This window comes from Marmota flaviventris, chromosome 14 (assembly GCF_047511675.1).
Source record: "Marmota flaviventris isolate mMarFla1 chromosome 14, mMarFla1.hap1, whole genome shotgun sequence".
NCBI classification, from domain to species: domain Eukaryota; kingdom Metazoa; phylum Chordata; class Mammalia; order Rodentia; family Sciuridae; genus Marmota; species Marmota flaviventris.
In genome coordinates, this window is record NC_092511.1 from 30,792,833 (window position 1) to 30,806,687 (window position 13,855).

At 36.5% G+C, this 13,855-nt stretch overlaps 1 protein-coding gene across 1 annotated transcript in view; it reads right to left on the reverse strand.

Moving 5' to 3' along the window:
- Cdkl4 (cyclin dependent kinase like 4) overlaps window positions 1-13,855 on the reverse strand; it is a 47,893-nt gene that overhangs the window by 22,357 nt on the left and 11,681 nt on the right. Inside the window, exons 2-3 of the mRNA XM_071601230.1 lie at window positions 10,101-10,324; window positions 6,872-6,993 (exon numbers count right to left, since the gene is read on the reverse strand). Coding sequence (XP_071457331.1) covers window positions 6,872-6,993; window positions 10,101-10,268 — 290 coding nt within the window. The 5' untranslated portion in view covers window positions 10,269-10,324. The remainder of the gene's footprint in view (window positions 1-6,871; window positions 6,994-10,100; window positions 10,325-13,855) is intronic.

Sequence of the window (13,855 nt, forward strand, 5' to 3'; positions counted from 1 at the left end):
CTCTAATCTGTTACATGAAAATAGTTGCTGACTCTCTCTGCATTTACTCTTTTTTTTTTTTTTTCCTGGTCCTAGGAATTGAACCCAGGGGTGCTTTCCACTGAGCTACATCCCCAGTCTGTTTTATTTTTTATCTTGAGATAGGTTTTTGCTAAGTTGTTTAGGGCTTTGCTAAGTTGCTGAGGTTGACCTTAAACTTGTGATCCTCCTGCCTCAGCCTCCTGAGTTGCTCAGATTATAGGTTTGCACCACCATGTTCAGCCTGCATTTACTTTTTAATTTTAAATAAAAACATTCAAATGGTTCAAAAATTTTAAAGTACATTCACAAAGTCTTCTGACACCTGCCTAATTACCTATTTATCTTCTGCAATTCCACCCCACTGCCTGGCTTCTTTCAGAAATGAGGTACAAATCTTAACATGTGCGCATATATTTTAGTGGCTGAGGAAGACTCATTTTATGTATTATAATGTACTTATTCCCCATTGATGAGCAGTTAGGTCGAGCCAATTTTTATTTCTAGAAGCACTTCCATGAACATCTGTAATCATCCATCTTGTTGCAGTTGTACAATTATCTTCTTAAAGTAAATTCCAAAATATGGCATTTCTGGAACTAATCATAGGCACATGTAGAGAAGAACTTCAGGCAGACCTGACACCTGGCTTTGCAGAGAAAAAGGTAAATTTGGAAGAGGGACTTTGAATTCACTCAGCTCATTTGGTGATACACACTCAAGCACATGCTGGATTCGTGGTGCAATGGCCAAGCATCTGGTAAGTGGGGTGGTTTACAGCAAGAGAGGCCAGGGAGAGGAAAGATCCCATGAGAATGGGAGGCTGGCAGTGATCATTGCTCTGTGTAGAAAACACTGGAAGATATTACGGGCAGGCGTAATTTCCATGGGGGACTTGGGGATCTGGGAAACCTGTCTACTTCATGTAACCATCTCTACAAATTCTAGCAATTGCATTCACTTTAACTTTTCTGTTGGTGTCTTTCCATGACTCACCATCCCTGTCCTGTGATGATGCCTTCACATTTACACACTGCCAAGCTACCCTCTCTCTAAGGAAGGTTATACCCATTTAAACTCCCACCAAACATCTGTGCAGATAAGTCCCCATTGCCTCATTGTCTTGCCAACATTTAGTTTTGCCAATGTTATGTTTGCCAATCTGTGGTTAAAATAAAATGATATTTCATTTTGGTTTTTATTTGCCTTTCATTAATTTTTAGTGATGAATAAATTTCCTATGATTATTGGATACTACAGTTCTTCTTTTGTTTATTTCCATTTCATGGCCTCTATCACTTTTTGGACTGCTCTGTTTACTCTTTTCTTATTCATTTACAAAGACCCAGTGTAGATCAGTCTATTATATATGCAGTACATATTTTTCTCAGTGTATTGTCTGTTTTTCAACCCTGTTGTTGCAGATGGGGTTGTTGTTTGCTTATTTCAAAAAACCGGAAACACAAGGGTTTCAAAAGAAAACTGTCTACTGTAAGAATTTTTCTAAATTAAAAAAAAACCTTCATAATTATATAATACTTCAATTATATCCCTCACACAGACTTAATATTTCCCCATATTTGGATAGTTAAATCATATATTTAGGTCACTTGTGAATTTATGCAGAGGTAGCTGGTTTTATAGGGTTAGGAGACAGCCTGTGTGTACCTCAGTTACAGCACTAATGACAAGATGCCTTCACATGAGGCTGAAGTATATTTGGAGAAACCAATGTAGGAAGGTGTTTTTCTCAGAGCAATTTCCTTATCTTGGATCACAATTATGGTGGCATGTCCTTGACTCCAGTTCTCCTATTTATTATTCTGAAAGCACTGAATTCTCAGTATTAAACCCCTTTCCACTTGAAATGTCTAGTGCTGTTTCCTCCAATGAATTCTGATATAACTTTATCCTTCTCCCCACTTTACCTATGGCCAAGCCTTAAGCAACATTATTTAAATATTTTGATAGGAGGCAGAAAGGAGAGTATAGCCATTTTGAGCCTGGGAGAGGCTGCCAGAGTTCAAATCCCAGCTGTGCTGCCTCCTCACTTTATAACTTTAGGTAAATTATTGCAGCTTCTGGGTTTTCCCATATGAAAGGGAAATGTCATTCCATAAGTGAATTGAGAAGTCTGTCTTCTAAATATCTGGGCTTAAACACTCACATGGGCCCAGAAGATGAGAATCTGAAAGATGAGGCCAATAAATGAGGCTGAGACTCCTGCAGGAAGACAGAAGAGGCCTGGAAGACAGAAGAGGCCTCGAAGACAGAAGAGGGAGCCTGGGGCAAGCAAGGAGGCCAACTTGGCTGGAGCATGAGTGAGAATGTGCTCAGGTTTCTCAAGTCCTGCAGGCCTCACAGATCTAGAGCTTGGTAAGGAATCTGTATTTTACTTTAAATTCAAAGCCACTGAGGGGAGTCAAGCAAAAATCTAATCCAGGTTGGTGAATGGATTTCCAGGGGCAAAGTGGATACAGGGAGATTAATTAGGAGGCTAATTCAGTAATCCGGTGAGATCTGGTGACTTACATTAGGCTGACAGTGGTAGAGAGGAAGGCAAATGGATTTCAGTTTTAGGGAGGGACTGGCAAGGGTAACCCACGGCCTTATCCGTGTAAAAGACGCTGGGTAGGATCTAAGAGAATACAGGAGGAGGGAACCTGGGGAATAAGGCAGGGCCTAACATTCAGAAGCTGTTATAACCCGGATTTCTAGTGTCAATAATGTGGAATCAAGCATGGATGAATTTGATAGGGAAGCCCTGCGCTGTTGCTATGGCAGGGGTGTTTATAGGCTTCTCACTGGAAGTGTCACAGTGGTCAGTGAGCTCAGATTCCAAGAAGGTAGGCCTCACGACTGGCAAAGCAACATCTCTATGAAGTAACAACTACGCACAACGAACACTGATCTTGCAGAGAGAAGACAGTTATCAAAGGAGTTGAGCTGCACAGCGCTCAGTCCAGGAAGACCACGCTGTGACACCATTCAGCACACACAGCCTTTTCCAAAGTGTTTTGGAGAGAAATAAAACCTCCAGAAGAAATCAATGGATTCCATGTTTAAATATTATGTTTTGGGTGAGTGTGAAAACAATACTAAAAGCAATAATGAAAGCCTTAAAGTGAAAATGAGACATCGCTGTTCAAGACCAAAGTAAAGGCATTGGGAATTCAGCCTGCACAGCCCAGAGACAACTCTCTTAGCCCCTCCGCAGAGATCTAATGCCCACCTCAGAATTCTCTGCATTTGTTTTAGTTTGTTATAATTTTTAAACTTGATTTCATTATCATTACCCCAGATAAACTGGGTTCTCAGTGAACCCCCATTCTCCTGGAATAAATGACAATCTTGTTTTTAGGGGTCCACCAGGCTTTTGATAATTTCACTTTTATTAACCTCCCCAACTTCATTTCCCACCACATCCACACAAATATTCCAGCCAAGCCTGTTAGTTTCTGCTATTCCCTGAATGTGCCAGGCTTGTTACCAGCTCCAACAAAAGTGAACTGTGAATTAATTCACCTTTTAACTGTTTTATAATTTTATTTGAAAGAATATACATGCATTTACTAGAATACTGAGAAAATTCAAAATTAACTTCAATTACACTTACCATTCTGCTCTATTAACTCATTTTTCATAGACCATCTCATGAACATTTCCCCAGGACACCAACTATTCTTCTACATCATTCTTTTTTGCCTTTTTTTTTTTTTTTTTTTTTTTTGAGATAGTCTTTCTTTCTTTCTTTTTTTTTAACGTGGACACAATATCTTTATTTTATGTGGTGCTGAGGATTGAACCCGGTGCCTCACACATGGTAGGCAAGCGCTCTACCTCTGAGCCACAACCCCAGCCCCGAGATAGGTTTTTCAATGTTGTTAAGGCTGGCCTCAAACCCATAATCTTCCTGCTTCAGCCTCTACAGTAATCCTCCTGAAATTACAAGCATGTGCCACTATGCTTGGCATTCAGCATTCTTTCTCACGGGCTAGATGAATAGTGTACCATTGTATGGATATACCAAAATGCATGTAACTAATTCCCCCCACTCCTTTTATTTAGTGTTGGAGGTTGAACTCAGGGCCTTATGCATGTCAGGCAAGCATTCTGCCACTGAGTTCCACCCCCATCTATGACCAATTTTTTTCATGACTTCATTAGTGCATTATAGTTCTACACACTATTAGGGTTCATTTTGACATAATCATACATGCATGAAATATGATCTGCCCCACTGCAGCCTTCAGCTTCCCCTTTCCCTTCCCTCCTTGTCCCCCTCCCTCTACTCTAGTGGTCTTCCTTTTATTTATTTATAGTTTTCTTTAATTAGTGCTCTATGGATATTACATAAAGGTGAAATTCACTGTGGTCTACTTACATATGGACATAGCATGATTTGGCCAATTTCATTGCACTGTTCCTCCCTTTTCCTGTCCCCCCACTCCCTCTTCTTCAATCCCCCTCCTCTGCTCCACTGACCTTCCATCTGTTTTCATGGAATCTCCCCATTGCCTTTTTTCCTAATCAGTTCTTTCAAAAAAAATTTTTTTCTGTAGTTGTAGATGGATAGAATGCCTTTATTTTGTTTATTTTTATGTGGTGCTAAGGATGGAACCCAGTGCCTCACATATGCCTCACAAGTGCTCTGCCACTGAGCAACGGGCGCCCCTCCCCATCAATTCTCTATTAGAAAGCTCAGGGCCAATTTTTATTATACATAATGATATATTGAATATTCATATGTATAATTATTTGTCCCAATATTACTTACTGAATATTTACTTACTGTGTATTTCTCTAAACGGAATTTCTTGATTGGAGGATAAAAACAGTTTAAAAAATTTCAAACACACTTCCAAATTGTTCTCCCAAATAAACTCTCTTGAACTGAGAATGAGAAAGCAGGTTCCCTAATTTCTTTTTTAATATTTATTTTTTAGTTGCAGTTGGACACAATACCTTTGTTTTATTTATTTATATGTGGTGCTGAGGATCGAACCCAGAGCCTCGCATGTGCTAGGTGAGCACTCTAGTGCTGAGCCACAACCCCAGCCCTTCCTAATTGTAGATAATACTGAGTATAATGATTTTTGAAGAATCTTTGCCAAATTTAATAGGTGAGAAATGATCCTTCACCATAAACATTTTAATTTCTTTGATTGATAGGGAGAGTAAACTTTTTTTTTTTTTTTGAGGTGGGGATGTGATGGTCATCCCCTCCTCCTTTTAAAACATATTTTCTTTTCCATGTCTACTAGAATGAAAGCTCCACAAGATTAGGCTACTTTTTTGGTTTGTTTGTTCCTAGCTCTATCTGACAGGTCCACAGTATTCACTAAATCATTTTTGAATGAATATTTTTTTTCTAATTGGGCGTTAATCTTTTCATGTATGAAATTTGTTAATTATGGCAGTTTAACCAATGGCATTTCTTTTTGAGTTTTGCTTATGGTGCTTTTTTGTCAAAGGAAATCTCTAAAATAGTTGTGATTTAATTAGACTGTTAATATTCTATTTTTTCTTCTTTTTAAAATATTTCTTGATTTGGTCTAACTTCTTTAAGTTTCAAAAAAATCCCATTAGAATTCTGATTATAATTTATTTAGTAAATAGATAAATTGGGGAGGCAATATTTTTAAAATAATGAATATTTTTATCTAGAAACTATGTTCATTTAAATAAAATCCTTTATGTACCTTAGTTTTTTTTTTTTAGTTGTAAATGGACACAATACTATTATTTTTTGTATTTATTTTTATGTGCTGCTGAGGATTGAACCCAGGGCGCTCTACCGCTGAGCCACAACCCCAGCCCTCCTTAGTTAAGTTTTATAGTTGTCTTTATGTAAAGTTTAAGCAAATCTTTTTATTCCTAAGCTTTTTGTACTGCTAATATTTGAAAAGGAGTCCTTCTCCACCAGATTTTCTGAAGTGGTATTTAATACGAAAACTGTTAATTTTTGAGTGTGGACTCTCTCGTGGGATAGGGATTCTTTATTGAATTCCCTTAGTTTTAATAACTTTCTGTGACACTCTCAGATTTTGTAACAATATTATGTAAATAGTGAAAATCTTGTCTCATTTCTAAAAGTGATATTTATTTTTCTTATTGCACCCCACTGGCTACAGTTCTCAGAATGTTAAATTATAGTCATGACAACCAACATCCTTGTCTTGTTTCTCAATTTAATGGATATTCCTTTGGTGCTTTACCATTGAATGTAAGATTTGTTTGAAGACGGTTTTCTTTTCTTTCTTTCTTTTTTTTTTTTTTTTTGTGTGTGTGCGTGTGTGCAAAAAAGCATTTTTAATTCTAGTTGCTAAGGTTTTAATTTTTTTAATAATCGAAAAGTGTTGGGGCTAGGGCTGTAGCTCCGAGGTAGAGTGCTTGCCTCACATGTGTGAGAGGCTGGGTTCCATCCTTAGCACCACATAAAAATAAAATAAAGGTACTGTGCCCATCTATAACTAAAAAAAAATATTTAAAAAAGGTGTTGGATTTGTCAACATCTCATATTTTCAAATTTTATAAATCACATGTTTTTTTTTTTATCCTTTAACTTACTAGTGAATTATATAAATAAATTTTATAATTGACCCATGGTTCACTTGCTGAAAATGCATTGTCTCAAAATGCATTGTGATTTATATTTACAGATTCGTCTTCCTAGTTATATTTCCTCTAGGTTGATATCTGATTGCCCTTTGAGCATATCCTGAGAGTGGAGAGGGGCAGCCAGATGCATTTTGTAGAAGGGGTAATAGTGGCTGGGATTTGAAATTGCCCTAATTAATTCCACATAGAATGAAACATGGCTATATAGAACTTCAATTTCTAGAGTACTTACCCATTTGGGTTTCTTTCCAGCTCATTTAAAAGTGTATGATCACAGTATTCAAAAACTAAATGAATTTTCCTTTTTCTCCTGAACACCTCAATGAGGTTCACAAGGTTTGAATGTTTTAATTGCTGCAAAGGAATTGAAATACAAAGTTTAGTGATGGATTTCTAGGAACCGTTTCTCTCCAGACCCCTTTCAATGTTAAGAACACAAGGCCTTTCTAATTATTTTTGTGTGCATCTCTTGTGCAGAAGTTATTATAGATCCTTACAAGAGAAATTGCTCTTAGAATAACAGAAACTCAAAGTAGGAAGAAATAGAAGAATTAGTCTAATGTAACTGTAATTGATGGTAACTAAACTGTTTGACTCCTTCTAGTGATTGCAAATAAATCATATAAGTTAAAATATAAGCAGTAAAATAAAAAATACTTTGTGCATTTTATGGAAACTCTAAATGTCTAAGTCATAAAATAACCTGAATAAACAATTGAGGAAATGGAATTATTGAGTAAAAGACTATAAAAATCATCAGTGACCACTTATACTTTGCCATGGGCTTAATGTAAATAAATATCAGCTGGATTTAAACTCAGTTTTTGGATTCTAGTGTTGGCTCTGAGCAATACTGGATTCCCAATGTTAAATCTGATTAAATTGCCTATTTTAGGGATTTCCAATTAGTCTGTGTTTTAAATTCACTAAATTTCCAGCAATTCCTTGATTCTGTTCTTCATGCTTATACTTAGATGTTTTATGTGTTAATTTTATTCCCAAACGGAAGCATTTCACAAGGCAACCTTTGTTTTTAATATTGTAAACTAAAGGAAAAAGAATGATGAAGTTGGATAATCCAGAGTGAATATAAAACTTATCATCTAATCCAGTATAAAAGTAGAAGCCAGGACTGTCCCACATAAACCAGCATATACGATCACCCTGCCTTTAACTAGGGCAACCATATAATTTAGCATTCTTACTGAGACATTTTTGAAAGGGGATGTTAACAGGACAGGACATTGGGACAAACACCATAAACCAGGACTGTCCTATGTAAACCTGGATATATGATCTCTTCTATTTATAATTTATCTTCCTTGTCATTTTCCCAGTATAGTAGACAAATCAACTTTCCAAACTCTATAGTATTTACCCAGAAAAATATATAAAGAGAACAAGATATTTTGCATATAATAGAAGTTCAATTAATATTTTGCAGGCCCAGTAGAGAATCCTAAGTATGCCTTACATTACAAGCCTTTATGTCTGTATCTCTAAGTATGGCTTGACTAAAAATGAATAAAATAAAATAAAATAACCCTACAATTGTGGGTTTGCTGCTCAACAATCTGCAAAATGAGAATACCTTAGACATTAAAAATGTGCCTAGAGCATATTTTTGCTTTCTATGAGCTCCAGTGCCTAAAAGAGCAGAAGGTCCAAAAACAGTGGAGCCACACCTCACAGGTGAGCCAGCTGATCTGTATTGCAGCAAAACCACAGAATGGAAGTGAAGCGCTTTCCCTGACAGGCGGGCAAGAGGTTCACAGATGAGATGGCTTTTTGCGATGGCCAAGTTGAACCTGGTCAAATCTCTTGTCTCTGGGTAGGTTAGCAATTTATATATTCTTTGCAAAGGAAGTTAATAACCCCAACAAACAGTGATTTGCCCAAAGTAAAACAGGTAGAGGGCTGGGGACATAGCTCAGTTGGTAGAGTGCTTGCCTAGCATGCACAAGGCCCTGGGTTCAATCCCCAGCACCACAAACAACAACAAAACACACACACAAAAAAAACCAAAACCAGGTAGAAAGGAGAAGAAGGAAAATAAAATTTAAATACCAGGAGTATGGGAGGAAAGTAAGGCTCATTTACCATGGAAGAAGTATGTTCAAGGCATGCCTCGGTGCAACATACCAGAGGCAGGAAAAAGTACATTCTGAGACCAAGCTGAGATGAAATCTGGCTTTCACCTTAATGCACATTCTCAAATTGGGGCACTTGTAACTCAGAAGGTACCAGCTGAGCATTGACCTTATTAAGACTTTGGAGGGCATGATATATCAAGGTCATTGTACTGTCATGTGTAACTAATTAAAACAAATAAAAAAAAAGACTTTGGAGGAAGAGGGAGAAGAGTAAAAGCATTATTTTTAATGGAAAACAACACTGCCTGGTTCAGACCCACCCTGCAGCCTGGCCCAGAATTGGGTGCTAGACCTGGCTAGCTCACACTGCCCTCTGCTGGCTAAGTGGCAAGAGTGATCCTTTTTTTTTTTTCCTTCATCATGGTTGTTTTGAAAACTGTGTATTTCAAATTATATTTTAAACAAAACACTATGAAGTATTCGTTGGGGAAACCTGATGCAAGTGATATTTGGAAGGAGGGATAATGTAATTATTATCTCCCCTTTTTAAACTGGGTTTCTGTTTTGTTCAAAACAAAACAGTTCAAAAGTCAAGGCTAATTGTTCTTGAAATCACAGGGTCTCGTTACTTAATGTGTAACCACTGGTGTTGTTGCCAATGCCCACCAACCAGCAGCCTCTCTGTTGTCTGGGAGCTAGTTAGAAAGGCAGTCTCAGGCCCCCTCCTGGATCCCCATCCCCCATTTCAGCAAGATCCCCAAGGGATTCCTTCTACATAACAGAGAAGCACTGTTTTGGCTTTCTAGTTCCCCGAAAGGAAGATTTTTAGGATAGGAAAAATCTTAACACTGAAAACTTGTGAATCTTACATGTCAAATTCTATCAGAGTAAAAACAATAATGACAAAATCCTTTATGTAAAGTGTATGTACTGCTGGGGGTGATATTCAGTATATCTAAGGACCAGGGCAATACAGGCAGGGACCAAGCAACACTAATATCTAAGGGGCACTAGTGCTGTCCCATGGGCCCCTCTGTGCCAGGAGGTGCTCTTTTAGTGGCTGGTTTGTTGGGGACAATGTCCAGAGAGGGGCTGGGGGGAGGAGTAATAGTAGGATAAGGAGTCTTAAGTGGTGTGGATGTTTACCCATTAGAATGGAAGTACTTCAATATTTTAACCACCTACAGCTGTGCTAATATGTATCAGATAAATATCAGAATGGTTAAAGTTCAAGGTGATGATCTACTTATTTCCCAAAGTTGCTGATGCAAAGGAATTTGAGTCCAGTGGAAAAGAAATAATACTTTAAAAATGTTTAGCATACATGTTTCACCTAATGCCTTGAATAGTATGAGAGAGTTAACCTACCTTCAACAAGCGAATTTCTCTCAGTGCTATTTTCTTAACAACAGGATCATCTTCAGATTCCACGAATTTTTTAATAGCAACTACTTGACCAGAGGATTTGTTTCTGCACTTGAACACAACTCCATAAGACCCTTCTCCAATCTTAGCTAATTTTTCATACTTTTCCATTATAGTCAAAGTCACTTATATTATTATATTGATGGAACTGCAGTAAAATGTTGCACCTGGAAAATAAGATTGACTAACCTTAATCAGGTTATAAAGGACAACATTCCTACAGTTAAAAAAACAATTTTCCTGGCATGCCAAAGATTTTTCATTGATTAATTTAAACCCGTTTAAAAATACTTGGATGTCATTTGGACATGTGCTGCTAAAGAGAGACCTGGATGCTGTTTTGTTAGTTTGGTCCTGTGTAGTTCTTGCAGCTATCACAAATATTTTGTGAATTATTTCTGATAATGGGTCAGTTAAATTACATAAATTTGTGGGGAGGAAACTTGTCCAGCCTATTGTTTTCATTGTCTTCAAGTAAATGATTACAATATAATGCTGTAAAATCCAGCTGAAGGAACATTTCATACTCCGATCTGGTGTTTACCTTCTCCTTCCTAATTTACAGGAATGCCTCAATGACTAGGAAGACTTAGGTGACTAGACACGGTACAAAGTGCTAGACTTCCACCTGGTGGAGAGAATGAAAGAGACAATGTGGGCTGCTAACAAAGCAGCTTTAAAAAATAACAAAATCTTTCCAGGGCATCCATCATTTATTGCTCTCAGCTTTTATATGAATGGGGGACTAATCCTTAGTCCCCAAAGAAAATAATGATATTGCACAAAAAAGGAGGTAGACGGATTCTTTCTGAGTGCTTTCATATTCATAGTGATTTCTAGAGAAACACTGTGTTTAACAATTTTTCTATCCTGCATCATCCATTTTTGATTATGTTTGTGACTGAATTAAACATTAAATGACAAATAAAGCCAGTATCATTAAATAAATAAGCCCCCAAATGAAAAATATAAAAAGCTTAATGAATCTTAAAAAATCTCACCCCTTTATCCTGCCAAATCTTGTTAATATAATCTAATAGTAATTATTATAATGGCACTTAAAAAGCATTGTTCTATCTACATATAATCTGCACAAACATTCTACAAAGTGGGTGTTATTTTATCCACTTATGCAGATGAGAAAACTGAAGCACAGAGAAGCTAATGTAAAATTAGAGCCCAGCCAATCAGGTTTCAAAGATCACAATTTGAATCACAACTTACACTGTCTCTCAGTTCCTTCACAAAAATGCACAATTTGAAGAACCATTTTTATCTAGGTCTTGATATTAATATCATCTTAAAGAACTAAACACCTGTAAAATTTCTGTTTCAAATGAATATACATTTTAAAAAATTCTATCATATTGTCTTTTCCATCCATAGATTATCTCAATCATCTACTCTCATTTGCTACCATGAAAATATACAGTAGGGAAAAGTGTTTGGGCAAAGGATTACTAACATACTATTTTACAATTTTTTTAAAAGTATATTCTATTCCCTCTGAAAGGAGAAAATTCAAGCAAACACACACATAAGAAATACATGGTAAATCCATCATGGATTAAGTTCTACAAACCCTATTAATTATACTATATTTTCACTTAGATATTATTATCTTAAAGGTATTTAAATAAAAATATGCATGTATTGTCTTTGGTCTAATAGTAGGTGGTCGAAAGAGAAAAGGAGAAACTACAAATCTGCTTTAGAAAGTTATTGATACAGAACTTCATAAATTTATGACTAACCTATTTGATAAGCATGACAGTTACCATGGAATATGAGGAAACTATGAATATGACACAAGGGTAATTGTGAAGCTTTAGTGTAGCAATCTTTTCTTTCTTGTTCCCTCCCCCCTTCTCTTTCTTTTAAATTTGTGGTACTTGGCTACCCTGAGCTTACATCCCAAGCCCTCTTAATTTTTTATTTTGAAACAGGGTCTTCTTAAGTTGCTGAGGCTGGCCTTGAATTTATGATCATTCTTTCTCAGCCTCTTGAGTAGCCGGGACTACAGGTTTGTGCCATCTGCTTGGCTTTATATGCTTTGTTTTCTCATTCTTCTCTAGGTAGTTATTTGGTCTATTTACCTATTCTTTTCCTTTTTCCCCCAATAGGTTCCATAACGACTAATTCCTCAATTTAATTAGATCTTTCGTCATATCAACCAAACTGCTATTTACAATAAAATAAGCTGCAGAACACAGTACTTCACCTGGTAACCTCTCAATATTATCTACTTAATAAACCTTTACATGGAAGATGAGTTCAAAATGTAAGCAAGAGTTAGACCTAGGCAGGAATTCCACAAAAGAATTTTTGGCTCTAATTCTAGCTTACCAGGACTCTGAGGTTTTATTTTTTAATTTATTAGTTTAAAAAAATTATTTTTTAAAGAGTTTTTAAAAGCAGCAATTCCTAATCTCTTTCCTGTGGTTCAAGCCAACTAACTATTTAACTACTTGATGATCATCTCTGCATGAATGGGCAGAATCACCTCAAAATTGGTACATTCTAGGGGATTGAGGCTAGAATGGTAGTTCAGTGGTAGAGTGCTTGCCTAGCACAGGTGAAGCAATGGGTTCAATCCTCAGCACCACATAAAAATAAATAAATAAAAATTTTAAAAATTGGTACATTCTAAACAAACTATCTAAACAAACTTATCCTCTATTCTTATACAAAGCTCACAAACATGTTCCATATTTCACCTAAATGACTTGCCAAGATACATGTAGAAGGGAACTTGAGATAATGACTGTTGACTCAATTTAATCTCTTCATATATCCACAAAGCTATACAAATAAGATCGACAACAAATAAGATCACATAAATCCAATGCCTTCAACATAACAAGAAGACAGTAGACTTCTACAGATGTAAATAGAAAGGTAAAGCCAAAGTTCTAGAAGAGATGTCTCTTGTGCTCACTGTAAGTCTTTGCATAGAGCTATAGGAGTGGGATTGGATCAGGAAAAGCTGTAAGGAAAAGCAAAGAAAGGAGGCCTAACACAGACTCAAAATCACCCCCTAGGAAAGAAAATGCAGCATAAGGTACAAGTATAGTGAGGTGACATCAGAGTGGCACCATTCTCAGGGCAGAGAAGAATAAGAGGGAAGGAAGAGGCACCTGTTCAAGCATAGAGAGTGAAGGGAAAAGAAGCTAGAGGGAGAAGTTTGGGATCTTGCAAGTCAAAGGAGAACCCTGAATAGAAGGACATGCAAATCGTTCCCTCATGACTAATATATTATCTAAAACGAACAGTGTTTTGGTTTTGCAAATGACCAAAATGAAAGAGAGAAGAGACGGAAGATGATCAGAGGCTCAGAGACTCGTAAGACAAAAATCAATAGTGCCAACATAGATGTAATGAAATGCCCAGAAAGAAAGGGAGATTTAGGGGCAAAGATATTCAAAGAAATAATGGGCAAAACTTAACAAATTTAATGAAAAACATTAATCTACATATTCAAAAAGTCAATAAATTCCAAATAGAATAAACACAGAGATTCATACTCTGACACATCATAGACAAACTGCTGACAACCAGAGAGAATATTCTGAAAACAGCAAAATACAACCATTCACATATAAGGGAACAACAACAAGATGTTATAACTGACCCTCATCAGAAAAATAATAGGAAGAAATAAATAAAACAAAAATTGGTTCTTTGGAAAGATCAATAAA